We start from the raw sequence: 27,899 nt of genomic DNA, 5'->3' as shown, positions 1-27,899 counted from the left end.
ACTCTTTCAGGCACTGCATTTGAAAAAAAAATTAATTAGAATCACAGAATACCCTCATTTAGTCATCAGTCTTATTTCAGTAAAAGAAAGCTTTTGTGTTTGTGAAAGACAAGAAAAACAATGGGGAATTACCCCACTTGAGTTAAATTGACAGCTTTTGCAACAGTATCATGTTGCATGTGGTGCTTTTAGCCTGTCTCCTTAATAGATATTTGCAAATCTAAGCTCCATAGCAAAGTGGGGAAAAAGGATAGCGAGGCAGATGGTAAGGTGGTACTTACTGGAGGATTATAGTGTAAATATTCATAGATATTATTGTGCAAATTTTCTGTATAAATTTTACATTTTTAAAGCTGTGCTGTAATTCAGTAAAATTCTGGCTGTTCATAATAAACAACTAGCACACAGAGACTTGGGGTGGCTTAATATACACAGCCTAAAGGGGAAAAAATTCACAGAAAGAAAATGTTGTCACTCAAGGAGACTTGTTAGTAGTTTGCACTGGGAGGCACTTCCTGATCCCCTAGTACTTAATCTTTTGCTAACAGCCCAAAGTTACTTAAATTCTAAATGTTACACATGGTTTACTGAAGCGCTGCAGGCATGTGAAATTGTATTTGTGGGAGTGACAAATGGATACCTGAATCCTTTCAGGGCTTACAGGCTGTTTTCTTCATCCTGTCTCATTTGTGGAGCTGAATTTCAGAAATAACTTTCAGAGGCTTCTTATCAGTTAGGTCCTGGAATGCATTCTGTTTTTACAGCTCCTATTTATCTAATAAGGGGGGGAACTGGGTTCTGATTTGTCCTCTCATTTCCCACTGACTGTCTCACCAGTCTGTGCAGTATTTGCAATGAAGGGGCACACAGACTCTCCTTTTTGGAGCTGTTGTGCTTTGCACCTAAAGGTTCAGGGCAAATAAGTGTTTATTTCCCTGTGTCTGCAGAGTGCTGCTTGGACAAGGGGCACTGCAGGAGCAGAGCCCTCTGCCTGGGCTCCCATCTGCCCGTGGCATTTAGCCTTGTGCTTGCTTTGCACATTGGTGCCATTATATTGCTGTGCAGGGTAGTTCCTGCCTTGCTGTTACTGCTTCAGGATGCTCAGCAGCACATTAATACCTTCTGGTATTTTTCACTGGTGGTCTTGGTATGTTACCAAGTTACCTACAGGCAGCTCACTCTTTACAAGCAAGACTTAGAAGTTTGACTGTCTTGAGGTCTGTTTTTGGCATAGCTGACAGGGACTAAAGAATGACTTTTTTTTGTTTTTTATTTGAGTCATTAATAGTATCATTGCAGTGATGCAGACATCATTATTAAAATGAAAGCATTGCTCAAGAGCAAATACATGAATGCTCTAAATACAGCACTTTTGTACACTGGTTGATCCATCTTGTTGGACTGCTCACAGGGAAAAGTTAAAGACTGTAAAAGAATAATAGATTATTATAAAGTCAAATTGTTGCAGCAGCATTTTACTCAGCCTAAAGGCTCCAATATGAATCCTGCAAGCAAAATTTTATCCCTGATTAGGATCCTATGCTCACAATAATAATAATAATAATTTTACTGGTGCTGTCTTACTGAGATCTGTATGTTGAAATGATGCGTGGATCTTGAGTGTGTGTGATTTGTGAGGAGCAGTTGCTATGAACTCAGTGTTTTTTCCTCACTTGCATTTCTTAGCAATACCTCCATATTCTGAAAATGGCAGTACTAGTAAAGGTTTGCCTGAAAGCAGTTAGGTAGCCCATGTGTGCAATTGATTGTTCTGAATTTGAATGGCCTTTTTTGCTTTGCAGAGAGGCAGCACGTGAATGTCGCAGGAAGAAAAAGGAGTATGTGAAATGTCTAGAAAATCGAGTGGCTGTGCTTGAAAACCAAAACAAGACACTGATTGAGGAGTTGAAAGCACTTAAGGACCTTTACTGCCACAAATCAGATTAATTTTGGATTCTCATTTTCACTTGTCCAGGTGGGATCGAGACTGGTTCTGGTTATACCCAGAAAGACAAAGTAAACTTTTTATTTTCTAAACATTTCTTTTTTTCTATGCGCAAAACTGCCTGAAGCAACTACAGGATATACTTCATCTGTGCTTTGCATCAAACTGTGAATGTTCAAGTACTTGCCTCCACTTCTCCCCTTACAAGATGAATTTCATCATCAGTCTCAGCATGAAGAAGAAGAACAGGCTTCTCTCTCGTCTCCCGATCCTCTTCAAGGAATAACAATGGTCACTTGGGAAGTTACTGTGGGGAGGGTCCTTTTGTAAAATGTCAAGGATTTGTGCTGAGCTCTTTCCATTGCCTTGGAGACAGAGCCACCCCAGCCTCTTGGTCCAGAGAGCAGTGGGCCACACAGGTGGAGCATGCCTGGTGCAATGAAGAAGCAGTGGTTGCCACACTGGTTTGACACGTTCCTGCTGAGCTGTACCAATACACGGCTGAGCAGCACACCAGACCAAGGGCACCTCACTGCCACGTTCTTGGTGTGGAGAGAACACACCTTCTTCAGACTAGCCCAGGAGGGGCTTTGATCTGCAATTATTATCTGTATTAAGCCCTCCTGGACTAGTAAAACATTCTCCATACTTGAGAAACAAATGCATTGAAATGAGCTTCACTGGTCAGTTGTTGATTCTCATAGCTTATGTGTGCAAGTGCGTTCAGCGTTCTGAATGCATGGAAAACAGACACCAATTTCATAGGATATGGGTTGGGGAATTATATTTGGATGGGAAAGAAAATTTTAAAAAAGATGCAGTTGTGATGTTCTGTAAACAGGAGTAACACATTACAGCACTACCTATTTGTATGCACAACAACTAAGCAGTTGAAGCATAGCCAACTCCACTTAAGTACTCCCTGAAAACAGTATGGTCTGTGTCCCAAGTCCTCTCAAGCAACGAGGTTGTTTTTATTTCCCTACCACTGTCTTATGCAATGGAAATTATTGTGCTCAGTAGAAATATCAGCCTGGTTTGCTAAATTCTTTTTTTAACTTTGAGGCTGCCTTCTATACATAAATTAAATTTCATTATAACTACTAGGACAACCTCAGATATTCAAGAGGACTTCAAACACGAATATTCCAACTCCTGCTTTGAAAGGGAAAATACTGGTTATTTGAACCTGGCCAGATTAGCTAAACTTTTAATTTATTTGGGATATTTTTTCATGGAAAGGGTCAGATTTACTGAGTAATCTATTCCTGCCACTGAAATTACTTACGTGCCTCAGATGTTTGCAAGATCAAGTTTTTTTTCTGTGCACTGAGGAACTGTGGTCTTTCCCAGATTTATGGTGTTAAAAAAGGTAGTTCATATTTAAAAAAACCTCTGTACTAAGCATTAGGACTTCAAAAGAATCATGCTCAAAAAGAACCAAAAAAGATCATCAAGAAGTTGTCAAAAAGAATGTGTCCAAAAGAATCATGTGCTGTTTGTGTACTGGCCCTCTGAAGCCAGTCTCTCACTGTGTTAACTCGGGTCATTTGATGGAGTAAGTTTACTTTGTGCTTCTGGTCAAACTTCTATGTATAGAAACGTATGGATGAGGCTCTGGTCTATACCAATACCTTGCCTAGCAGAGTATTAGCTAATATTTTTTCCCATTCACTCTATTTCTATTTAAGATGAATTTCATACACAGGCTTCTAAAAGGTTGTACAATCAGTGTGACGTTATAAGGAAAATACTTGGAAGACTCTGGGCAGTTGAGTCTCAAACACCTAAGCAGTATTAAAAGTTCTAGATTTCTCATTTGAGAGGCATTCAGTTTCCAAGAGACTTAATTTAAAAGGAGCAGGGTTAAACTTACAGCATTATTGTTACATCTAGAGTTATCAAGAATTTCAAATTACACTTGCATTTCAAGAAAAAAATGTAAGCATCCGAAATATGAAATAATTCACTTTCACAAGTTTTGTGGGTGTTTATAAATGGTCTATTTTTATCTGGCATAGAGAGTTGATTTTTTTGTTTTTATTTAATGGGAGATGAATCTGTTAGTTTAGCAGTGCAAATTTAAAGAAGACCCTAAGTTCTCAGCAATGCTTTTATAAAAAAACTGTTTCTTAAAATCAGCGAATACAAATACATAAAACGGTTACATTTTCCACAACGAGTACTGAAGTAGAAATGTTGTAATACAGGAGTCATTCTTGTAAAGCATGAAGCTCATGGTGGCCTCATTTGCAGTTACATGGAATGGTTCCTGCAGCTTTGAGGAACACAGAAAAAGCTGTATATGCCCACATTAAGGCTGTACTGTTTGCTAAAACTGTGGGGTTTTGCTCTGAGAGCTGTGTCTAGTGGGTAATGAACGCTGTTCAGAGCTTGCTGGTAATCACTGGGCACAAAGCCTGGGGGCTGGATGGGCATGGGAGCCTAAAACAGTGCCCAGGTGGGGTTCTCCTAACACACAGTTTGTGCAAACTTGTGTGGCAGTGAGAGGACTGTGTTACCCGTTTGTCTGTGTGTGGTCTGCAAGTGGCCTGTTGTAGTTTTAGCCTAGACTTCATTAGCAAGTAAAGTTCCACTGAGAAAAGGAATGTAATTCAAAGTACATAGGGGTCTGCAAGAATCTTTATTTTTATTTATGCTGCACTGAGGATTAGGGGACACAAATTTATTTAATGAAAATTATAGATTACAATAATAAAAAATGTATTAGACCAAGTACAGGGCTGGCTAGGCTACCCATACATGCTTTACTATTCATATTGACCCAAAAAGGGAAAGAATATGACACAGGAATCAGTTCCTATGTTATTTACCAAGTAGTGAGGTTGGGGTGATAAGCTTCTATAGACTAAGGCTGTTTGGAAGTAGGATGGAAATGATGCTGACAAGGGGGAGGGAGGATTAGTTTTATATCTCACGGTTGTGAGTTTTCAAGAACTGATAGACTCTTTTACCTGAAGAGAGGGTTAGAAAGGGCTAGATCCGTTACGTTCATAATAAACAAGAATTGGTTTGAAATATAATTTTTGTAATGTCATTATTTTGCAAAACAACAGCACCAGTCAGGCAGTTAAGATATTGTCAAAGGTGCTCTTTTAATTTAGATATTCTTGGAAAATACATATGTATAATATATGTACATATATATATATACACACAGTATATAATCTACAGCTCTGAGAGCTTTTAAGTCAGGAATGCTGAGTATTATAGTATATGGAGGTCAGAAAAAGAATTTTTACTTTTCTGTGTGTCTGGGTGTGTGTGGATGTGCGTGTGTGTGTGAAAGCTTCCCCTCACCCCAGTAGCTCTGGGCTGCGTTATTCTAGCTCTTAATTACTGATTTGTTTTGTGCTGTCTCTCAGTTACCCATTTTCAATAATTTTATTTCATCTTTTGTGGCTTTTGTGAAGTTTGTTTTTTATTGATGAAGATTTTTGAAATTATGTAAACAGTTTGTTTTACAACCAACACCACCCAGAGTAATTCACTTCTGTGCTTTTTTTTCTCTTTGGCAGCTATATATCAAAGGCAAAACATTTGGAAAGGTTGTTAAGGTGTTATTTTCTAAAGGAACCACTGGTAAGACTTCTGTTTTCCTCCTGAGGTAGTGGTGATGCATTCTTCCTTAGGCAGCAATTTCACCAGCACTGGGTAGTTGCCAGCACCGTTGCTTGCATTTGAAAGCACAATTTTAGCCTGTTGTGCTCGTCAGGACTGCTCAGACACCTGTAGTTCTGGCTAGCCTGGAGCTGGCATTTGCATTGGAGATCACTGTCTTCTCTGGTACTTGTACATTGGTCAGAAAATTGGTGGGGTGTTTGGAATCATTAAGAGGCTCAGGAAAAAAAAAAATTTAATAAGGAAAAACAGCCCTGATAGTTTCTGACCTAAATTTGTACCACAGGTTGCTTTTTAAAATCTGGGCTTCCAGTAAACTGCAGCAGCAACTAGTCATCTGTTAGTGAAAACTGGCACCTGCTTTTTTATTTTGTTTTTTTCATTTATGGCAGACAGTGCTTTTTGTGGTTTAAAGACAAATCCACCCATCAAAGCAAGTTCGATATCAGTGGTTGCAAGTCTATGATAGTTCATAGAGGATTGAATTGATTTTCTAAGACCTTGTTTTTTATTGTAATTTTTTTACCCTGAAGCCTAGTTAGTGATGTAACATTTGCCAATGATCCAACCAAAAGGTCATGTATTTATTTTTGTTACACTATGTTCTTTGTAAATGTTTAATTAAAATGTGCACTTTTAAAGAAAAAAAACAACAAACAAAACACAGAGAAAGAAAAATTAGGGTAAATTTGGTTTGCCTGAGAAGATTTCTGACATAACTGTTGTGATCCTGCTGCCTGCACACAATTCACTCCTCCACAGCAGTTGGCTCCTTGGCTAATTGAAGTTGCAGATCAGCACCTGGTGCCCAGCAGGCATTGCTGCTGAAGGGCAGGAGAGCTGAGGGGCAGGAATCAGGCGTGTGGTGTCTGGAGCAGTATGTAGAGGATGGATGTGAAATTATTTTTAGAGTAGAACTAGTTCAGTGATCCCATATGGGAAAGGGAGGTTAATTTGGAAGGAAAGCTGAATTATTTTTCAGCCACTTTATTCCCCTTTTCTTAATTTGAGATTTGTCTGCGGATTTTACAAGCTGCATTCCAAGAAAATAAATCGAAAGGCTTTCCAGTAATTTAACACCAGGAAGTAAAGGTACATTGACAGTGTGTCACCTTGCTTGAAAAGAAAAGCACAGCACAACCAGCTTTCTTTAGCAGGAATGATCATAATTTAACCCTGAAGTCTGTCATTGTGAGCAGGTTTTAAAAAGCATACAGTACATTGATGGTTCTCTGTTGTCTGCTGGGAACTCTATTTTCTGAGCTAATTTGCAAGCTGATTCTACAAAAGCCTGAATGTATCCTGAAGCTCAGTTGGTCTGGAAGGAGTCAGACTGGTGAAGAGAGGGTGCTGAAATCCACCTTCTGTGTGCTTGTGGCAGGTTCAGGTCTGTGGATAGATAGACTTAAGTGTGTGAATCTTTGGGGAAAAGGGACCAGATCCAGGTGGTGTAAAGAGGGTTTGCATTTCAAGTGTTTTGCCTTGGAATGTGTTTTTAAAATGTATTTAAGCTGTGGCTTGCAGAGAGATGTGCTTGGGCTAGCTGGCATAGCACAAATTGAAGGGAGTGACCTGTTTGCGTTCTGGCCCTGCAGTGCAGGTTTGTGGCTTGCTCTGTGCTGAGTTCAGCAGCAGGAGCAGGCAGCTGTCCTCGGGAGCTGTGTGCTGGCAGGGAAAGGGCCAGGGGCAGGCTGGAATGACCCATGGCTGGCACACTCCATAAGCTGAGCATTCACTGCACTCAGGACTCGAGCAGTTCACTCAGCCTCAGCTGCATATTCCTCTAAATTAGGGGATAGCTGAGAGAGAGCATGGGGATGGCAGGCCTTGAGCCAGTTGCTTATCTGGAAATGGCCACTCTTAACAACTAAGGATGTTTGGGTGCTCTCCACAAGTTGTGTTTTATCCAGGTGCCACTCCATTTTTTGTGTGTTGAATTACATTTATTTATATTAAAACTTTAATTTTAAAATGTTCCACAACTTCAAGTTTAAATGAGATTTGAAACTGTGCTGCTTATAATGGACTTCTTGGGATGGGAACAGGACAAGAAGAGGTGCTAGTTGGTAGCCAGCCCCTCCACAGACTTTTTTCCACAGATTGGTTGTTCACTTCAGAAATTAGTTGTTTCTACTCTGGATTTATAATTTGAAATTGTTTTGAAACAATGTTTTTCATGGAAGCTTCCAGAGCCGAGGGTATTATTCTCCCTTTGTAGTGTAAGCTGGAAAGAGTATGTTCACCTCATCTGCATTTCTGATTCTTTACCCAAACCATGTCAGCACAGAACAGGGTATTTGAGCTTGACTCCCACATACTTGTGGAAGTTAAAAAGACTAAATGAAAATCCATCACTGGGGGAAAATAAAGGCTTTTTTACATCTCCCCAAAAATCTAGAAACATCCCTGTTGTGTTTTTTTTCTTTTTTTTTTTTTTCTTTTTTTTTTTTCTTTATCTGTGTTTAAAAGGAATTGTACTGGGTTATAATGCATTTTATTAACACTATGTACATATTAGCTGCTTTGTGTTTCAGAATGGTAGTAATTGCTTTGTATATTAAAGTGATTCTTGTGAATTTGTGAATTATTGTCATAAAGAAGTGCTTTTTCTTACTGTAACCTTTGTGGTATAAACTGTCATAACTCCCTTTTTACACAAACATTTATGTGCAGTCACATAAACATGCTTTAAAAAACTCTACAAAGTCTCTTTTTTGAGCAGGGTGTTCCATTTACACTAATTTAATTTAGTGTAATGCAGCTAGAAGAATATGGGAAAAGGTGTATTTTGAGCAGTCTGTGGTATCATCTCAATCTGTGCTCTGCCCTAAGTATTCATAAAGTATTCTCCCCAAAGAGAAGGCTGTTTTTAATCTTAATTGAATTAGATTAGTTAGAGGTTAAGTCCTGAAAAGCGAAGTTTCTCTTCCTCCTGATATTTTTAAACCTGTTTTCCAGTACCCATTCTGGTGGCAGTTCTGTTGTTTAACAATGTTTGAAAAGCTTATGTCTTTCACAGTTTAAATATGCTGCATGTCTCACTTTTAGGCATTCCTGTAAACCATGTACTACTGGTCTTCAGAACAGAACAGAAACAGAAGGCAGCAAACACTGCAAGGATCACAGCCCCATTATGTAATTGCTAGGCTGGATCCAAACACTGGGATGGAAGCCAGGAGAACAAATTCAGCACTGAGGTAAACACACCTCCAGTGAAGTCAAGGGGAAGCAGTAAGGTCAGCTCATTACAGCTGGGATTTCTAGTTTTTATAATGCCATTCACATTCTTGCTCAGAAAAACCTACAGTAATGAGAGAATCCCAAACAGGGTTAGTCCCTGAGATAAAAATGCACTTTGGCTTGAATTTTGCACTGAAAAGAATTGGGTAACACAGATCCCTGTGTAGTCAGCTATGTATCTTAATATCAGTCAAACATTACCTTGGCTGCAATGGCATTTCAGAAAAGCTTGTTCTCTTGCACATGTTTCAGGGATGGTTTCTCAGTGTCACATCATGGTTGTGTCTTACTTGGTCGCTCCCCTGTGGCTTGGACCCACTCTCTAGAGTGAGTGAATTTCTCAGGACTCTATTAGTGCATTGCCCCACTCCTCAGGGATGCATGGCAAACATATCCTTCTACAGATGAGCTCAGATCACATGTTACAGAACAGGATAGTGCAATGGAGCCACCCAAAGGAGTAGGATTCTCTAGTGCTGGGATGAACAGGGTGACCGAAAGTGCTTGGGCAGGGTGTTGGTATCATTGCCAAACAGCTGCTGGCAACAGCTGTAGTCATGCATCATCTCATAGTAGAGCAGGAGCTCCATGGGACCCGTGGGCTGGGAGTTTGCAGGTGTCACTGCCGAGGGCTGCTCCCTGTGCTCACCAGCGCTCACACTCTGCTGCTCGTCCTGCACGCCTGGCGACATTCACTTGCAGCCTGACTCACTGCTGACCTCTCCCTGAAGGTAGGTGGGTGGGAACACACAGCACTTGCAAAGCCAGCCTGGGACAACAGAAGGCAGCGCTCCCTGCCTGGTGCACGTGGGTGTCAGCACTGCCCGGGAGGATGGACTGGGCTTTCAGCTGAGCTACATTCTCACTGCTGATGCCTGCCCCTAAACGCTGTAGCTTTAAATGCAGCCACAACTGACATGTACGTGGCTGTGGCCTAACTGCAGTATTCCTGGCTCTGGTCTCCTAAGTCTAACAGGACGTGTGCCCCAGTGGCAGTCAGGGGAGAAGGTGTCCCCTTGAGGGATGCCACTTGCTGGGCTGGGGAGGGGCCACCAAGAGCTCTGCAGGTCAGGGGCAAGGCACTCACCTGAGCTGCCAGTGCCATCTTGCGCTTTTCCCCAGTTATTTATGGACAGTAGCATCACTGCAGCCTTCAGACACCCTCCCTCGGGTGTGCATGCAGCTGCTGTGTAACAGCAGCACAGAGAAAGGAGCCAAGCCCAATCTCCACTGGCACGTCCCTGCTCTGGCAGGATGGCTGTGGGCTGTAACACCACCAATGGGGTATCTGACACTGAAAACTTAACAATTAGATGGAATTAATCTGCACTGGTTTAAAAGTACAAAACTGTTTCTATTGCCAAAGCAAGGCCTGGGGCAAAACCCCCTTCTTAGAAGTGTGCAGGTTGCTGCACCAGCCTTTATTCTGAGCTATTTAAGCAGAATTTTTAGCATGTTCCTGCTATGGCAACAGTGCAAGCTGCTATGGTTGTCAGTGCTGCAAGCTCCAGCCTCTTGCAAGGGCCCAGCACTGCCAGGCTCTTCCCACAGGAAGGTTCCCCTGGGCACTCACGAGCCCAGGCACCAGCACACTGCTTTCTGCCAGCTCCAGCCCAAGGGGAGCCTGAGTTACACATGAGCCTAATGGCTACTCCCAGGTGAGTCTGGAGACAAGGATACACCAGTGGGGAGGAAAAGGAAAAGGAGAGGTGAGAACTTACAGCCACACTTCCAAAACTAGAGCCGGAGAGAGGGAAGAGAGCTCACAATTCTTTTCAACCACTGCTCACCCAGCTGAGAGGACAGAAGGAGCTACACCTGACACGTGAGAGCTCATCTCATGATCTGTTTTCAATTAAAGATGCTGTCTTCCTTCCCCCAAACTGACTCCAACTCCAGTTTCAGGCTGCGAATTCCCAGCCAGCTGCCTAAGCACTGTTTTAGTGACACCATGTGGCTTCTGAGGATACTGTTACAGCAAGTGTTCCAGAACAGCAACTCCAGGCGGGTCTGAAGCCAAGCAAGGAACTTCGCTGAAAACATGCAAGAGATGTGCCAGAGATAAAACTCAAACCTTAATGACAAATGTGTCATTTCCACATTACAGTCAGCACAGCACTTCTGGACCACCAACCAGGAAGTATAATGGAAGCAAAAGTGACAAAAATTTCCAAAATGCCCATGGCCCAAAGCTGCTTTTTTCTGCTGAGCCGTTTGCTGTTGCCAGTGTCAAATACCCACACATGCTCAAAGTCTGAGCCTGAACTGAGGCTTTTTAAGTTTAAAGCAAAAAAAGTTCCACATCCACACACACAAAAAAGGGTACTAAAGCAATTCCTGCGTTTAGAGGTGTAGCTGTTTTCTGTTAGCCATTGTTTTCATCAATTTCATTCTTCCACCACTAGAACGAGAAGGAAGCCTGCTGCTGGTGCGAGATGGATTCCCAGATCTTGTGGGATAAACACACAGATGTGTTTTACAAGCTCAAGGTATGAAATCTGTTACTTGGTGCAGTGTCTTAACTACCACTGTGCACTGAAACCTAGACACTGCCCCAAGGTCCCAAGTAATTCAAGAGTAAGTAGTTCCCCTGCTGCAAAGACTTTACAGAGCACCCTCCTGCCCTAAGTAACAGCCCTCAGAGACAGAGGGAGCACAAAGGCACAAAGTAGAACATTACCTAGTGGTACTTTGAGAGTCAAGGGCTGATTTGATATTTTAAGAACAGCTTGAGTTTCCTTGTTGCACTTTCCCAGCAGCACATGTGCACGTGTATATCCTCCACGAGCCTTGATCTGTATGAGGCAGACTTGTTATGGACAACTCAGAAACCACAACTGCTTCAATACTGCAGGTGTAGCTCACTCACTTGCAAATCAGGTAAAAATAGCACTGATTTTTAGGCTGGCTTACTTGGCAACCCTTGTTCCCAGTGCCCCTCCGGATTTTGTTCTTTGTTTCACTGTGCCTCCTCAACGCAGTAGTGACAGCAATAAAACAACTTTATAGCATCTGCCTTTGGTTCTTTTCTGCCTTTTAAGTGGTTTCTTTTACCACAACTTCTAAGATGCAGAAGTCCTGAAGAGTTAAAGCATTTAGAGCTGGAGCATTAGCTTTTATTTCATACTACTTTTATTTCATCCTACTCTCCTACTTTTCTAGAGTTAAGGCAGCGATAAAGGGAAAAACCCCATTGTAATCTCTTTAAGTTTCCCCCAGAAGTTAAATGTGGTTTGATTTCAGACAACATACCTTTTGATATAACAATTTTGATGTTGGATATGACTCTATTCAGATATGAAGCAGAGGTTCAATATGCAGAACAGAAGTACAATCCTTGCTGTATCAGACCCAGTGATCAGACAAGACCATCAGAACAAGAAGCCAGTGAAATAACACAACTGCAACTTCATGCTCAGGAACAAGTGTATTGAGTAGAAACAAAGGGGAGAATTGAACAGCATCAGTGGCTTATTAACAAAGCAGAGAGTCACAAGTCATCCTTGCGACTACCCCTCTGTGCTTTGTAGATATGAACATCCTTGCTGGAGTCATAGTGGACCTCAGACACAGAGAAACGCTCTCTCAGCATCCTCAAGAACTTGAGGTCGCGCTCGTAGCGGATGCGGCAGGAGAGGAGAATCACCGTCCGCTCTGAGCACAGGTACTCCAGCGTCTGCAGCAGTTCTGCAAATGTTTCTTCCAGATAAACGATGTCTGCACCCAGGATTAAGTCAAATGCTCCTGGAGAGAAGTTATCCAGGTCCTTTCCCCACGTCAGCTCCTTCACCACCGCTCTGGGACGGAGTTCAGGGGGTAAGTTCGCCTGCACGTTTGACTCCAGGAGCTCCAGTGCAGCTGCTCTGTCTGTGATGGTAACTCGGGCACCTAAGGGGACAAGAGGGCATGGCTCACACTCACAATCCACACACATCCCTCAATGCAGCATGTGGAATACAGTGCTTAACTCCAGCAGGCTCCTTAGGTCCTGTTAAACATTAACAGCTCCTCTGAGCTGCCTGATTGAAAACAAACAAATAAAAGAACAAAATAAGCAAAACCCCCCTGTCTAGAGACATCCTACCCTCCATCAGTCACTTAAGAATATAAAGTGTATAAAGATTAAGTTGGGTAGGGAAAAAACCAAATTTTCTGGTGCTTTTTCTTAATGCATGAAAGTCAAGGAGTTACTTTTGGCCTTTCTACATGTGACAAAAGAATAAATTACAGGGGATGTTACAATTAACCTGCTCCAATACCATATTTTTCTATAGGAGAGAGGCAGTTAGAGAGCGTCTTTCACAGGTCAGACAAAAGTTATGCCTGTATGATTTTTCATGGCTTGACTGTATTTTGTCAAACTGTTTTGTTCCTATGATTTCAATAGGCACCTTTCACAGCCACTAGAGCTTTGAATTACAAAGTTAACCTGGGAAAGATTGCACAAATTTAACATAGTACCCAGTTCCTGCTTTATCCACAGACAGATCAGCAGCAAATCACTTCATTTCTCCATGCCCTGTGTGCAAGACAGGCTAATGAAAGGCTTTTGCAAGCTCGGAGAGTGGTTTCTGTCTGTAGCTTTATCTGCATGGGAGGACAAGGGGAAGAGGGGAAGCACAGCTCCTGTCCCTGGGGGGAATAGCTGCAGAGCCGAATGCTGCTGAACTGCCTGCCATGGCAACAGGCGTCAGCCTCAACAGGGTCCCGCCACAGAGCAAACTGCAGGGGCACCATGGCTGCAACAAACACCCAGCGGGCTCTGAGTCTACCCAGGAAGGAAGATGACCCACAGAACCATCACAGCTCACACGCACAGCTTTGGTGCTCACTTCTACACCAGGCATGTACATGTAAAAGAGCTAGTTTTACTACAGTTGTGATTTGCTTTAAACCAGACAACAAAAAAGCCCTTACCTAGTAACGTGACCACTATTCCCAGCAATCCAGTTCCAGCTCCCAGCTCAATCACAGACCGATCCCTGAGATCAATGCCTTCCATCTCCAGATAAGCACACAGAACAACAGCCTAAGCCAAGAGAGAAGGACGATTAGGCACAGGGTTTCAGTCATACTGAACACAGGCTTTCTGGTTTAACCTGAGGGAGAAGGTAATAGGAAGGGTCAGGTGCTTCAGGTCTGCAGCAAACTTTGTTCAGCACTTCTCCACCTCCTGTGTGCACCTGTAGTCTTTTTATGCTTTATGGAAATTTTTTATAGAGTTTTATGGAAGACTCCTACTGGCAAAAGGAAAAAAGAACCACAGAGGTTACAACTTAGATGTGGTAACTGCTCCATGAATCCCCAAACATTAACAGGAGGTAGAAAGAGTTGTATTTGGAAAGGAAAAGTTGCACTGGAAAGGAAATACAATAATTGTACCTGGAAAAAATTTCCTCAAAGGAAGTTTGAGAGGTTGTCAAATACTAGCAAATGAACCCAGTACTGCAAGAGTCCAGAATAAGGTTTCATAGTATCTTGTACGGTATTTCAAAAGGTTTCTGCACAACACTGGTATGCCCTCAGGAAGGACACAGGGAAAGTAAACTAATGACACTTCTAGCTGGTTATATAAGCATGTTATATGTTATATAGATCTTGAGGAGGACCTCTCCCGCAGCAAGTTCTGTCAAAGCTGATGTCCAGAAAGATCAGCAACCCTGTACACCAATTCATTTGGGAAGTTTGCTAAAAATGCTACACTTCTTCTTTTAAAGAGGTAAAAGTGCAATCTGTGTGTGGACTGAAATCCACCCCAATGGGAAGCCCTTGGATTCCTGCAGTGATGCTGTGAGCAACTGCGCTGTGGCCTTGGACCCATCGCAAACCTCTCTGTTTTGGACGGTTCTTATCCCCAAGATAAAGGCTATCGGCAGTCCTGCTTGGATCTGTGCTGTGCTCTGAAAGGTGCCAAGCTAACATCACCAGCCACTGTAAAGAAAGAGGTGAGAGTTATCCGGGATATTTCCTGTATTGGGCACTGGCTATGCAGGGTTTGGATGGTGCATCTCTCTTGCATTCCTGCAGGATCTCTTATGGGGGAAGAGGGAAAAGTAAGGCATAGTTTAACTTATTCTTTCCTAACATGAAAAAAAAAAAATTAAAAGCCTTCCCTTTACAACTCTACGGTAATTAATTTCCTACGTTGAATCTGAAAGCTCGGCAAGAGCCACGGGAAGCCACCGAGTGCGGAAAGGCTGCGCTTGCCATGAACACCTACCGCGTCCCAGACCACGGCCGCCACCCCCAGGCGCCGCCAGTCCTGCTGGAGGCGGATGGTGCGGCTGGCGAAGTGGAAGGTGGCCCAAGGGCTGTGCAGCTGCCGCGCTGTCCAGCCGCCTCCCTCCTCGTAGGGCACCAAGGCCATCCCGCCGCCGGCTCAGCGCGGCCCCGGTCGCCGGGCAGGCCCTGCCCGAGCCCCGCGCTGCCCCGCGCCGCGGGCAGGAGATCCCCGGGGCCGCCGCGGGGACAGGCCCGGCCCCCGGCCCGGCCCGCCCGCTCCGCCCGCGCCGCGGCCCCGCGGCCGCCTCTGCGCAGCGCCCGAGCGGGAGCGGCTGCGCTCAGCCGCCGCGGCAGGGCGGTCACTGCTCGGGTACGCGGGGCTGGGCTGGGCTGGGCTGGAAGGGCCTCGGAGCGGTGCTGCCCCCGGCCGCGGCGGGAGCGGGGGCCAAGGCGGCGGGGAGGCAGTGCCGGGGCCGGCGGCGCGGGGAGGCCCCGGGGCGGCCCGAGGGGAGCAGCGCCGCGCTGCCTGCAGAGGGAGGCCGGGCCCGCATGGGCTCCTCGCCTGCTCACGGCCGCTGCCACGCGTGAAGGTCCGCGGGAAAGGCCCCATGGCCGTGGGACATTATCAGCTGTCCCCGCAGCCTCCCTGCCGTTCCAGCCTTGTGCTTTTGCTTCGGGGGTTGGAAGGCAGTGCCCGGGAAAGGCATTTGCGCATCGCAGCAAGCCCCGTCCTCCATTGCCGGCACGGTATCTCGGCAGGGAGTCATCCCAAGCTGGGAGCGCTCCCTCAGGCGCTGCGTACCCAGCCCAGGCACAGCAGTGCTGATCTCAGTCGAGCTCCGACCAAGGCAGCACAGCCAGGGCTGCTCTCGGTTGGCCGTGTGGCTGAAGCGCTCCCCGGCGCTGTTTGTGCAGCGGTGTTTCTTCACCTTTGGCTCCATTTAATCTCTTGTTTGGCAAAACAACACAGTGCTCCTCTCCTGTGTTACTTGAACTAGCTCCAAAGACTGCTAAAGGCCATGGGAGAGCCGAGGAAGTGTCCTGGCAGCTCTCATGCTCCCGCTGCCTGGAGGCACAGCCCCACAGAAAGGCGCAGTGCCTGCAGCCACCTCCTGAGCCCCGAGAGGAGCACGGGCGGCAGAGGCGGGGGACACAGCTTCTCTGCCCCATCTCCAGTGGCTCTGTACCCTGACAGCTCCCGGTAACAGCACCCATGAGGCAAGGCCGGCCCCTCGAAGGTGGGGAAACCAGCTCCTGAGAACATCTCCTCTCTTTCCCACAGGGACCAGCAAATCTGTCTGGCAGTCAAAGGCAAATGTGGTTACATCTAAAACCTGTCGAGTGGCTCAGGATTCGTGAAAATCTCTGTGCAGGATCATTGCGGGTAGCACAGGGGTAACAGTGAGTAAAGCCTGTTTTTAGGGTTCTGCTCCTGTAGAAGAATGGAACCCAAAATTTCACTTGCCCAAAACCAGTCCATACTTGTCTTATGGCAACTCAGACTTCTCCCTATAAACATGCCAGAACAGGTGTGATGATTCAGTTTTCTGTGGTTTTATGTCCTAAACTGCTGGTCCCTTCCCACTATTCCCGGTTTTGAGAGTTTGAAATTGCTTGTGCTATTATCTTGATTATTTTTTTAATTATTTATATAGGCAGTGTGGGAAAAAAAGCAGCAAGAGTCATTACATTTGAAACAAGAACTCTGAATGACTTTTTGTGTCACCTACATTCTGCCTAAACTACATCAGCAGGCGAATAGAAGGAAACTCCCAAATGGCACAAAGCTTCCACCTCCTGCACCATATGCCAGCCCTGGGATCTCCAACCAGAATATGAGGAGTGAGGCAGGGCTCCAGTGCTCCCACTGCCTCCTTTCTGTCCCCAGATGAGTTTTCTTCACCTGCAGTATTTCATAAGAGCAAGTGTCTAGCTGAATAGCAACTAGAGTAAAAAAAGGCTGCATGTGAAAATGTATTGTTCCCTAAGATGACAATGCAGTGAGTGCTTTTATCCCAATAGTGTGATTTTATTAGTCAGATATCCCTGAATATCTCAGGAGCGCAGCAATCTACCAATCCTGCCCTGCTTCCCAGAAATATTTCCCCTTCTTCCCTGACAATGTTGCTCTGCCACTGACTTCCAGGAGCCTTAGACAGAAGATCAGAAATTACTTTCCAGATCATAACTGGGGAGTGAAGCTATTAAGAGAGAAGCAAGTCCACTAGAAGTTCAGTAAGGGCCCTGATTTCTGAGCCTGTGTTTACCTTCTCTTCATTTTACCACATCCATTTTCTAATAAAATGGAGTACCTGGGTGTTACGGTGGCAGAGAGACACACTTGGTTTCTTCTACCTTTCCTGACAGTAAAAGGATAAGAAGAACACAACAACACAGAATTGTGGCTAAAACAGATATCCAGAGCTGGAATGCCTTTCTCCCAGCAGGGCTAAAGCTCAGCACAGCAGTGCAGTGGTGAGAACGTAGCCTGGTTTGGCTTTTGAGCACTGCAGAGGGCTGTAAGGACACCTAAGCTGCAGGTAATCTTGTGAAGTAGGAAACAGCTGATTTTAAGGTAAGCAAGAATGATTTAAAGTATGAAGAAACACCAATTCAAGTCCATTCTTACCTCATTCAACCACTTGATAAAGCAGGCATAATGTAGCCAATTATGAGTAAATCCCACCACCTCGGATTTGGGTAAGCTGCTCGGGGTGATTAAGAAAAAGTGTTTAAGTGCAGCGGTCCTTGAAATACTTAAAAGATCAAAGAACATAGTAGGTAAGATAGAAATGAGTACAAATTATTTAGAATCTATACTAATATAACTCCTACTGCAATCTTCTCTTTGCTGCTTAGTATGTAAAATCCTCTCTTAGAAAAGAATGTGCCAGTTCTTGTGGTAGCTCTGCAGACACTGAGTGCACTGCATGTCTGCGCATGGATTTTGGAGACATCCATGATGGGAAAATACTGCATCCCTCACACAGTCTCTGGTTACCAAGGCAAAGGCAGTTATAAATAGAAACAATCTGATTTTTTTTAAACTCTATCTAGAAACCTGTGTTGTTGATAACCCTGTGACAGCAATGCCTTATTCTAAATGGTTCTGTTCTGCATTTGTGTGGAAACTTCTGGCTTAATCCTTTCCTCCCGAAATAAACAGCAGCTACTTCTGGTTGTCATTCCACTGAAATATGAAAATTGTCTTGGAAGTAAAGTTTGGGCAAAGATCTGTTTTGCTAAGAGCTTTCATCAACCAAGTGAACAAGAGCTAGCACAAAGCATGGAGGAAAACCCAGAAAAGAAAGCAGTCTTTCTCCCTATGTATCATTGTAAGGAGCCATTCAAATGACTAGCACTGAAATGATTTAACAAGTTTTACATTTTCATCTTCACCAGTAGAAGAATCTTCCAGATTCTCCACATCAGTAAAATAGATGGGGTGGTGAATCACTTGCTGTTAAATACAAAGGGAATAAAGCAGAGATTAATTTGGTTGATGACAGCTTGCGGTTGCAGAATCGAGACAGCCTCAGCTTGAAGTGATTTGGACCATCTTTGAAACTGATGGGGTGAATTAAAAATGAAAAGTTTTTTTTTCTGCAGAAACTGGTGGGTTATCAGTAGACCTTAGAACCTGATGCTTCTGCAAGATCCTTGCAAAAAAAGTGAAATCTTGAAATAAATGTATAATCCAATCTAGCATTTCATTTCCTTTACACACAGAATTACATTAAACAGTGGAAGTAATGATCAAAAATATGAAGATGTGTCATTTCATAAGTGCTTGAGCTGAAACACAAGAAGTTTCTGGAACCTCTGAAAAGGGAATTGTTCCTATCAGTAATAGTACATTTATGCCTTCAACCTTGCCTCTTGATAAACTGCCGTATATAATCACCACGTTTATTTAAATGTCTTGTTGCAGAAGGATCACTTAGCTTTTATTAGAATTATGTGAGTGAGCTCTCGAGGGCCTTGCAGGTCTGAAAGCAGACATTGTTCTGAAGTTTCAGTTAAGGAACAAAAAGCAAACTGAGAAAGCTCTTCTTCACAACTAACCACTGGATTTCCAATTGCACTTCATTTGCTGGAAACCTCCCCCCACTTTCAGATGTTCACAGACCTACAGCCTTACCCACATCTCCAGCTGCTGAACCTCCAGGCCACGAGATGCCGGTGCTGGGTCTTGGGAGGGGAGAGTCCATAACCATGGAGCAAGACTGACACGTGAGCAGACATGGGAAAGGCTGCTCCAGCAGCACTCCAGGGGCACAGGGCTGTGGTGGGGAAATGGAACAGACATGGAGCAGGGAAAATGCTACAAAAACCTTCTTTTTGTGGAGTCTGAGTATGGATCTAGAAGGTTAACATTAGGTGGAGAAATTTATGATATAGTCTATAGGTGCAGTGTTTTGCAATTTGAGATTATAGTGCAAGCAATGCACTGTATTAATTTAAAACTAGTTAACAACTAATTTTAAACAATTTTAAAACAATTATATGAACACACAGACAACAGCTATAGCATTCATATAGATACAAAAGCATTTCCCTCAGTGCAGCTGTTACCCTTTTAAAAGAAGAAAGAATCCAAGCATATGAAAGATGTGGGGGATTTTGTGTCATTTCTAATGGTATTGTCAGTGTTTCTCTTCTTGAGTCCTTAGAAAGAAAATCCATCAGACGATAGAGAAGATGGAAGAGTTGAGTCTAAACAATTTCAGGTACCTTAAAACTAACAAGGAGGGTCCCTTAGCACCGCTGTCCAGACTTTGGTGGCCCAGAGTTGGAATTAGAACTGCAGAATGTTACCCTAAATAAGCTTGCTGCAGAACTTACACAAGCACAGTTAGACTTTTCTGAGAAAAGATATTAATGTTAAAGTTTGTGTTAAAATACTGAAAAGCATTTTCCTTTTCCACAGAAGAAATCTGTCTCCCTGACCTGCAGCAACAGCTATTTCTGCAGCTATGTCTAATACTTGATAAATCAAAGTGGTGGTTCTGCTAGCCCAAAGTACAGCTTTGCAGGCCTCCGTCTTGCCTCCAGCTCATCTCAAATTTTCTCAGGTACTAAGCCTCCATTATCATGAACTTAGTCTTTGGTAACTGTCAAGCTGGTTTTATTTTACCTGAAGACAAAACAAAGGCAGGAGCAGAAGAGAGAAGCGAAGATAAAGACAGGTTTACTCCCACATGCCTGTGCTGTTGGTATCCCTGCAGCGATCCAGATGCTCGCATGCCAGCCAAGCAGCTTCTGCATTGCCTGTAATGACATCTTAGATTGCAGCAAAGGCAAAAGGAGGGATTTAATCAATGACAGCAGCACTGCAGTCTGTCCTTACGCTATCAAACACAGCTCCCCAGCCCTAGTTTGCTTGTATTCACTGCAAGCCAAGGTAGTACAGGGGATTTAATAGTGCGTGAAACATTAGGGCTACTAAAAATCCACCTTGGCTGTTCTGAATAACCTCCCTGGTTACTTTTCTCCCCCAAACATTGGAATATTCTATTTCCCTAGCTACTGTTTTGCTCAGGGATTTTTCCCTTAAATGGCTGTAGTCTTAGGTTACTTGTCAGCTTCAAAAGACATCACACGTGCAACATTTTTGTCCTGTCAGCTGGTAGTGGTTTTCAAAACAGGATGCCTATTTTTCCCCCGATTATTTCCAAGTGAGACACAGAAGTCTGAGCTTTTGTTTTCAGTTGGTTATACAGGTTCAACCTGGTGATTCATTCTTCCTGCAGTTACATTTCCAGGAAAAGACAAAGCCCTGGCTCTTCTCCAAGTTATCCAAGTAAGATCAGAAAGCTCTCCTCCCCCAGCTGTGACACTTTCTAAGAAGGGAGAAATTGAACAAAACACATCCCAGAGTTGGTGTCATCACCCTGCAGACAGGCAAGGAGGTGCATGGCCTTGGAAAGGCATGTGCAGTACCAAGTCAAGGTGAAGATAACAGCAGAGTTTACTGGATTTAAGATTCTCGGCCCTGTGAAGCACAACCAAGTGTGTGCAACAAGCCATTCTCCATTTCTGGGACTGATGGTGACTGTGAAGCTGGATGGTTTACAGGAAATTCTGCAATTTCATTTCAAGCCTTTTAGAAGACTTTCATCTTCTTGTTGCAGTTGGTGTGGACAAGAACATATGCTTGGAGTTGGGAATTTTTCAAGAGTTATTACTCATAAAGAAGCTGGTAACTTTGGCTTCAGACATCTCCTCTTAGGGATACTGCTGCTTGCAGATGAAGGGAAGCCTGGTTTTGCATAATGAGGCAAAGGACAACAGGGTTGTGTGGTTGTGAATGCAAGTGCTGAGATTTCAGAGAGGGACTTAAAAACCTGCACCACTCTGCCTACGAGGAACCATTGCAGGAAATGTAAAGACTTGTCTGAGAAGTGCAAGCAGACAGCAGCTCCCATGTACTCAGCAAATGGGCCAAGTAAAGAGACAGAATTACCTCCCCTTGCAAGCCCACAAGCCAAAACACAGCTGGTAGCACTAATATTAATCGTGTCAAGCCTGGTAGTCTTCATTTATTATGCATCCTGCAAATAATTACACATATAGTTAAGTTTATAGCTCAGAAGCTGCATTTAGTGGTTGGCAGGGTATTGCTCCTCTGACCTCATTAGACTAACATGAGGAGCAAGTCTGGTCCTTTGCATATTCAGAATAAACCACAGGTCTTTCTAATCTCTGCATATTAGTAGCAGAGGTCACTACTGCTTTGGCTGTCATCACAATCTGATTTAGGGTTTGTTTCAAGGTGCTGTCTGGCCTTCCTTAAAGGCTGTGTGGGGCTCTCCTGGAGTTTGCAACAAACTTCCTGAGAGGGCTTAAATTAGGATTCATTTCTCACATTTTTGAAAGTTACTTTCCTTTTTGTGAAAATTGAAGCACAGGAGGGTTGCTGCCCAGTGAGTGCCCTGCTCAGAGACAAGGGCTGGTAATTGAGAGTCCCATGGCACACACATCTCTTTCTGGGGCAGGAGGAAAAGAGGTTGAATCCCAACAGTCCATAGTAAGCTATTTTCAGCTCAGGCATTCAGTATTGCCACGATCCGCCATCCAAAATGCCTGCTTATGCAAAATGTGGATCTGCCCATTGAACATCAAAGTAACTGATTTTTTTTAATAATGGGAACTGTCTGATGATTCACTGGGGTAAATCAAGCAGAACAGTAGAAAGATGAGACAGAAAATAGGAAGAGAACCAGGACCAGTATCAAGTCACGATAAAGGGTACTCAGTGTATTGCTATAGCAGTAAGTCAATAGAATGTTAAGTAAAAGATAATGTGTTTCATTTCTGCAGGGCATTGTTCAGACTACACCTATTAACAGGATCACCTGGTTCTGCAGAAAATACACACAACAACAGGTTTTGTCATATTATCCTGGTAAGTCAGATCTGAATTAAGACTTTAAGAGTTACTTTGCCAAAATGGAGCAGGAAATGAATATTCCTCATCACTGCAGCTAAATGAAAACATGCACAGATATGGAAAATTACTCTTTACTGGTGTACTGAGGTATGTGGAAGCGGAAGCTTAACTTCTGGAATGACAAGGAGGTGGAACAGTTTGCTGTTTCTGTGACTTCCAGGGATTAAATTCAGCTTCCTCTTGCTTAAGACCTACATGAATAAGTCCTCACAGGGAAACAGACTACTGATTTCTTTCCTCCCTCTGCAGGTTTGTATAAATCCTGATACTCCACAACAGCAGTAGCGCAGGGGAAGAGCAGCTTTCGTCTCTCCCCCTTTACAGAATTACACACTGAGAATAAGTATGAAACCCACAGCAAACTTCAGCCCCTGTGAGGCAGAGGAACCAAAACCTTCACACCCAAGTAGCAGTGAGGCACATCACACACTCCGGCCACTCTTGAGTTCCCAGCATTTTTCACCTATCGGCACAAGTACGTGGGGTTTTGGCTCTTGGCCCCAAAGGCTGGGTCCTGGTGCTCAGCTGCCCAGTGAGCCACTCCTGCTCACTTCCTCACCCTTGAACAAGGATTTTCCACAGCCCAAACTGCAGCTTTGGCAAAGGATTTCCTCGAGGCTGCTCCAAAGCTGAGAGTCAGTAGAGGTCCCAGCTTGCTGCTGGGATGCCCCAGGCACTTGCTCAGCTGCAGCGCCCTTTGCCGAAGCCAGGCAGCCCCACAGCCCACGGCTGCAGGAGCAGACAGACTGGCTTTAGGCACGGACCCTGGGCATGGCTGCTGTCCTGCTGAGCTGAGCAGGTTTGCCTGTGCCTCCCTGCACGGCTCTGCATGGAGCAGCTCACCTCCAGCGGCATGGAGCCCCTGGAAGGGGCCCAGCAGTGCAGCAGGAGTGCAGCTTGCTCAGCCTCTCCAGCTTCTGAAAATAGTCAGCCAGGTGCAAAGAGTGAGGGAAGGGATTGCTCTTCTCGTGCAAGAGGAAATTATGCCAGTTTTCATATTAAATAGTGCAGATGCAAGCCAACTCTTATTCTTGCTTGAGAATTAATTACTTCAATAAGTCACAGCAACCCTCTAGCTTCTTATTCCCACCATGCTAACAAAAAAATCAGTGAGTGCAATGCCAGAGGGAAGACAACACCAATCTCTCAATGGCTATTTTGCATGAAACCCCTTTTTCCCTCCCTGGCCCAGGTCTCTCTCCTGTTCCACCCTGGCCCTTCCTAGAACTGGGAGCAGGACTGGCTGGCCTACAGCTTTCCAAGCAGAGTGCAGAGGCTGCAGAAGGACTTCAGTTGGCCTGAAGTGGTTCAGGAAGAGCTGAAAGCAAATCTTCCCCAAGGCCCTGGTATAATCCACAGCAAGGTCAGATTCCTCTGGAGTAACAAGGCTTTGCAAACTGTCAGTAGCATGCAGACAGGCTTAGCTAACACAGTTTAGAGAAATTGCTGGTAAGTGAAAAGGTATCATTCATCAGTCTGAGGGAATAATCCTCATATAAGACTATAAATCATTTGGTCTGTCATTTTATTGTGCCTGGGATTAAGTTGTACAAATTCTGGAAACACAGCATCTCTGACTTCCTCTCTTCAAAGAAACTACACATGGTTTGCCCAAAAACTCCCGTGTTTGTCATCACATGGGAGAGCCAACATGGGGATTTTTCCTACAAAATGGAGTAAAACCCTGAGCCTGCTTATCTTTGGAATAACTGCCAGCATGATAGCAGAGTTTTGTAATACTTTTGTGTGTTCCTAAGTCTTCTGCAGAGCCATTCTTCTTATCGGGGGGCAGAGTTAAATTTTTGTAGTGATAGTGGGTTGTTTCATTGCAGAACAATGCATGTTTGCCTTTATCAGGGCCTCTGACTGCTGTGGGTATCTCGCCCTCTAATCCATCTTCCCTGGAGTGTATTTGAACATTCCAGTCCTCTGAGGAGCTCTCAGGTAGCTGAAACTCAGCAAGCGAATCCGCAGCTGCTGGGGACTTTGAGTGCTCCCTGGGGATGCGGGCGGCCCCGTGCAGTGTGGCATTCCCGGACTGGTACCGCGCACGGCAGGAGCGGAGCGCCCGGCGAGCGGCTGCCCCGGCCCGGGAGCCCTCCAGCCCCTTAGAGGGAGGGGAGAGGCCGGCCACGGGCTGCTGCAGCTCGCGGGGCTGCGCAGGGGCTGCCGCCGGGGCAGCGCGGGCGTTGTGGCTCGTGTTCCTGCGAGTGGCTGTGCCCTGCCTGTCCCTCCGGGCTGTACCCCCGCTGTCCCCCTCGCCGTCCCCTCGCTGTCCCGCATTCCCGCACGGCCGCTCCCGCGCGCCCGCGGCACGTGCGCGCCGGGCCAACGCGAGCCCCCCGGGGGCGGGGCCGAGCGGGCGTGGCCACGGGGGGGCGTCTGAGGCCTCGCGGCCGGCCGTGCGTGCGCGCGTGCGCGTGGGGAAGGCGCGGGGAGGGCGGAGACGCGGGCCGGGGGAGGGCGCGGCGGCGGCCGCGTGACGAGCCCCGCGCCCATTGGCGGAGCGGCCGTCATGCGGCGCCGCGGCGGGAGGTGATTGGGCGGCGGCGGGGCGGGGCCGGGGCTCCCTCCGGCGAGCGCTCGCGCGAGGCCTGTGCTCGCCGCGTGCAGGAGGCGGCGGGGCGGTCGCGCGGCCGTGGGGGCGGGCGGGGCCGCGCGCGGCCGGGGCGGGGGCGGAGGCGCTGAGCCCGCCCCGCGCTCCGACCCGCCCTGCGCCCGCCTCCCCTCCCCCGGCCCAGCCCGGAGCCGCGCAGCCGGGGCCCGGCGGGGGAGCTCCGAGCTCCATGGGCAACACCGTCACCTGCTGCGTATCCCCGGACGCCAGCCCCAAGCTCAGCCGGGCTCGCGGCGGTGGCGGAGGGGCAGCGCCGGGGCCCGATCGCTGGGCGGACGCGTACCAGGCGGCGGCAGCGGGCGGCGGCGGCGGCGGCTCGGGGTCGGCGGAGGCCGAGTCGGGGGACTCGGATCCCGGCGGCGGCGGCGGCCCCCACCTCCAGCACATCAGCGACCGGGAGTTCCCGGATGGTGAGCGGCGGGCGGGCGAGGAGCGCCGGGCACCGCATCCCTGTGCCCTCGGTGCCCCCGCTCCGCCCGGGCGGGCACCCGGGGGGCACCGGCGGCCCGAGGCGCGGCCCCTTTGTCCGGCGGCGGGGGCAGCGCGGTCCCTCCGGCCCCGCGGGGCTCGGCCCGCGCCGCGCCCCAGCCAAAGTTCCCCGCGGCTGTCACGGCGCCGGCACTGCCCCGGTGGGTCCGGCTGCGGGCCGGGACCTCCGCCCGCGGGACGAGCCTGAGGCCGCTCGGCGAGTCCCCGCCCGGGCCGGGAGCGCCTCCCCTGCCGGGCAGCGCCCGGCCCTGCCCGGATCTCGCAGAGGGGGTCGGGGAGCAAGAGGAGAACGTGGCAGAGCCCCCGGGTGCTCCTGGCTGAGGCGGAGAAGTCTGGCTGCTCCTTTCTCCCTAACTATGGAGTCGTGACTCGGCCGTAGTGTTCGGGCAGATGGCAAAAGCTGCTGCATTTCCAGTCTCTGTTGAACAGGAGGAAGGAAGAGGGTGTGTGGGGAGTAAGGGAATTAAGAATTACAAAGATTGTGTGCATATGACATCACCGTGCTGGACGTGAGTAATTTATACTCTGGCTGTGCGGGGTTGTAACTGTGGACTCATGACACCGGCGCTCCTTGTCTCGTAGCTCTCGGTGTTCCCAGTTTGCTTTCCTTGGACTCATGGGAAGGTACGTGTGTGCTGCTCAGATGGCTCGCAGTGACGCCCGGAGCGCTGGTACCTCGCAGAGCCGCTCTGTGGGCATCTCCTGCCGGGCCCGCAGAGCCGCGGGGCCGTGCTGCCCGAGGGGCTCCCCACGCGTGTAACAGGTTCGGGGTGCTCCTGCTGCTGCTGCAGCCGCACAGTGCAGTCTAGCACCTCATGATATTCAAAACTTAGTTTAATTAACAAACATCTTTGCAATTATAACCACACCTATGCGAAAAAGATTCGCTTGGAAAAAGATAGTCTGCCTGACATCTTTACTGTACGGTGTGTACAATAGCAATAATCACTGTAATGTGTGCTCTTCTTCAACTTAAAAAAATTTTTGCTATCAAGACTCATTGCAGAAGAGTGTGAGGAGACCTTCAGAAATGGAGTTATTCAACTTGCAGGGTTCTGCACAGCACCATATGGTGCAGCTGTTCCAGAAATGAGATGGAGCAGTCAGCCCCTTGGAGCTCCTCTGAGACAGCTGTGCAGTAGTAGAAATTATGTTTGCTGCCTAGGAGAAATAAACCTTTATTTTTGCAGGAAGATTATTACAGAACTCTCTCAACTCATTAGGGGAGGAGGAGCTAAACTCTCTAAAGATTCTAATAAGCCAAGCAAAAATGCCTAAGCTGAACAAATCTCCTCAGGAATAAGGGTTGTATTTGTTTGAATCTTTAGTACGTGATCATGTCAGCTGTGCTAAGTAACAGATTTAATTGTGAACTCATCCCTGTTTCAGGACTGGCCTTGAAGTAGAGATCTATTGATTTTTTTTTAATTTGCAAGCCTGAATAAGAGTGTATTGTCCAAGAATAAGATACTAGCTGTCTATCACAAATTTTACTTTTGTGGCTATAGAAACTTGAGTCTTCAGGCAGGAGATAATCCTAGAATTAGAATTGCATAAGTGGTATATGTTTAAGATGATTTTAAAGACCACTTTTACAGTGGTATGTGATTCACTATTGCCCTCCAAAGTTGATCTGCTGCAAGTGATAGATGATATTTGAAGTTTTCTGATTGATACAACTCTTTAGGTGTGCAGTAAGTATCAAAGTTTGATACCTTTATTAAAATAAAATTCAGGATGGTCAATTTTAAAAGTAAAACTTATTGTGTTGATTTTTGAATGTTGCAAAGCATTCCCTGGATAGAAGTTCAAAATGTAAAGCACTACTTATGAAGTCTGAAATCAAGTGTTATGATCCAGACTTTATGAAGAAGTTAGAAGTGAGACAGCTATTTGTTTAATTTAGTACCTCCTATGAAAGAATAAATCTGTAATAGACCAGATAGCTATGCTTATTCCTCTTAAACTGTAGGATGTAAAAGCTGTTGGCATACCCAAACTATGCAGACAGCCTGCATGTTTCTGTGCTCTTGACTACTAGAAAGTATTGTTTTCATTTGGGGGATAGAATGTATTTCTGTAGTTGGTTATTGCATAAGATCATAGGCTAAGATGCAAACCTAGTCTATAATGGGAGGGTGAGAACCTACTGACTGCCCTTATCTTGAATCCTTTGGCAGGGGGAAAAGAGAAAGCTGCAAGGAAAAATGTCAAGATCATTTTGGCTATTTTTCTTCCATGCTGCTCAGTTCTAGGAGTTTCTAAGAAAACAGCTAAATATATCTGAAAGC

General features: G+C 46.0%; 3 protein-coding genes across 10 annotated transcripts in view; 2 read left to right on the top strand and 1 right to left on the bottom strand.

Annotated features, from left to right (window-relative positions):
- Window positions 1-5,890, top strand: part of CREB1 (cAMP responsive element binding protein 1) — a 37,458-nt gene extending 31,568 nt beyond the window's left edge. For both annotated transcript variants that reach the window (XM_074548295.1, XM_074548294.1), the window contains one exon: window positions 1,803-5,890. In XM_074548295.1, coding sequence (XP_074404396.1) covers window positions 1,803-1,947 — 145 coding nt within the window. In that variant the 3' untranslated portion in view covers window positions 1,948-5,890. The remainder of the gene's footprint in view (window positions 1-1,802) is intronic.
- Window positions 5,891-7,687: 1,797 nt separating this feature from the next.
- METTL21A (methyltransferase 21A, HSPA lysine) lies at window positions 7,688-15,194 on the bottom strand. Its single transcript, XM_005484167.4, has 3 exons — window positions 15,048-15,194; window positions 13,745-13,856; window positions 7,688-12,715 (listed from the first exon to the last, which is right to left on the bottom strand). The coding sequence occupies exons 1-3, from the start codon at window positions 15,192-15,194 to the stop codon at window positions 12,318-12,320; spliced, it is 657 nt and encodes a 218-aa protein (XP_005484224.1). The 3' UTR covers window positions 7,688-12,317.
- A 92-nt stretch (window positions 15,195-15,286) lies between these two features.
- CCNYL1 (cyclin Y like 1) overlaps window positions 15,287-27,899 on the top strand; it is a 46,798-nt gene continuing 34,185 nt past the window's right edge. Inside the window, exons 1-7 of one of the 7 annotated variants that reach the window (XM_074548293.1) lie at window positions 15,287-15,419; window positions 16,332-16,450; window positions 17,497-17,624; window positions 19,167-19,779; window positions 19,980-20,124; window positions 20,803-21,251; window positions 22,373-22,457. In XM_074548293.1, coding sequence (XP_074404394.1) covers window positions 21,117-21,251; window positions 22,373-22,457 — 220 coding nt within the window. In that variant the 5' untranslated portion in view covers window positions 15,287-15,419; window positions 16,332-16,450; window positions 17,497-17,624; ... (1 more) ...; window positions 19,980-20,124; window positions 20,803-21,116. Of the gene's footprint in view, window positions 15,420-16,331; window positions 19,780-19,979; window positions 20,125-20,802; window positions 21,252-21,473; window positions 21,498-22,372; window positions 22,458-25,072; window positions 25,530-27,899 lie in introns of those variants that run through there. The other 6 variants (XM_074548291.1, XM_074548292.1, XM_026791639.2 and 3 more) reach the window with 6 other exon arrangements.

Source organism: Zonotrichia albicollis, chromosome 10 (assembly GCF_047830755.1).
Source record: "Zonotrichia albicollis isolate bZonAlb1 chromosome 10, bZonAlb1.hap1, whole genome shotgun sequence".
Lineage (NCBI taxonomy): Eukaryota > Metazoa > Chordata > Aves > Passeriformes > Passerellidae > Zonotrichia > Zonotrichia albicollis.
The sequence above is the reverse complement of the archived record's forward strand: the minus strand, read 5'-3'. Positions and strand labels throughout refer to the sequence as shown.

Coding starts and splice junctions, on each gene's coding strand:
- METTL21A (XM_005484167.4), bottom strand. CDS start 15,194: ATGGCCTTGGTGCCCTACGAGGAGGGAGGCGGCTGGACAGCGCGGCAG. Junction 13,857..15,047: donor CGGCCGTGGTCTGGGACGCG/GTAGGTGTTCAT, acceptor CTCTTGGCTTAG/GCTGTTGTTCTGTGTGCTTA. Junction 12,716..13,744: donor AATAGTGGTCACGTTACTAG/GTAAGGGCTTTT, acceptor TTGTCCCCTTAG/GTGCCCGAGTTACCATCACA.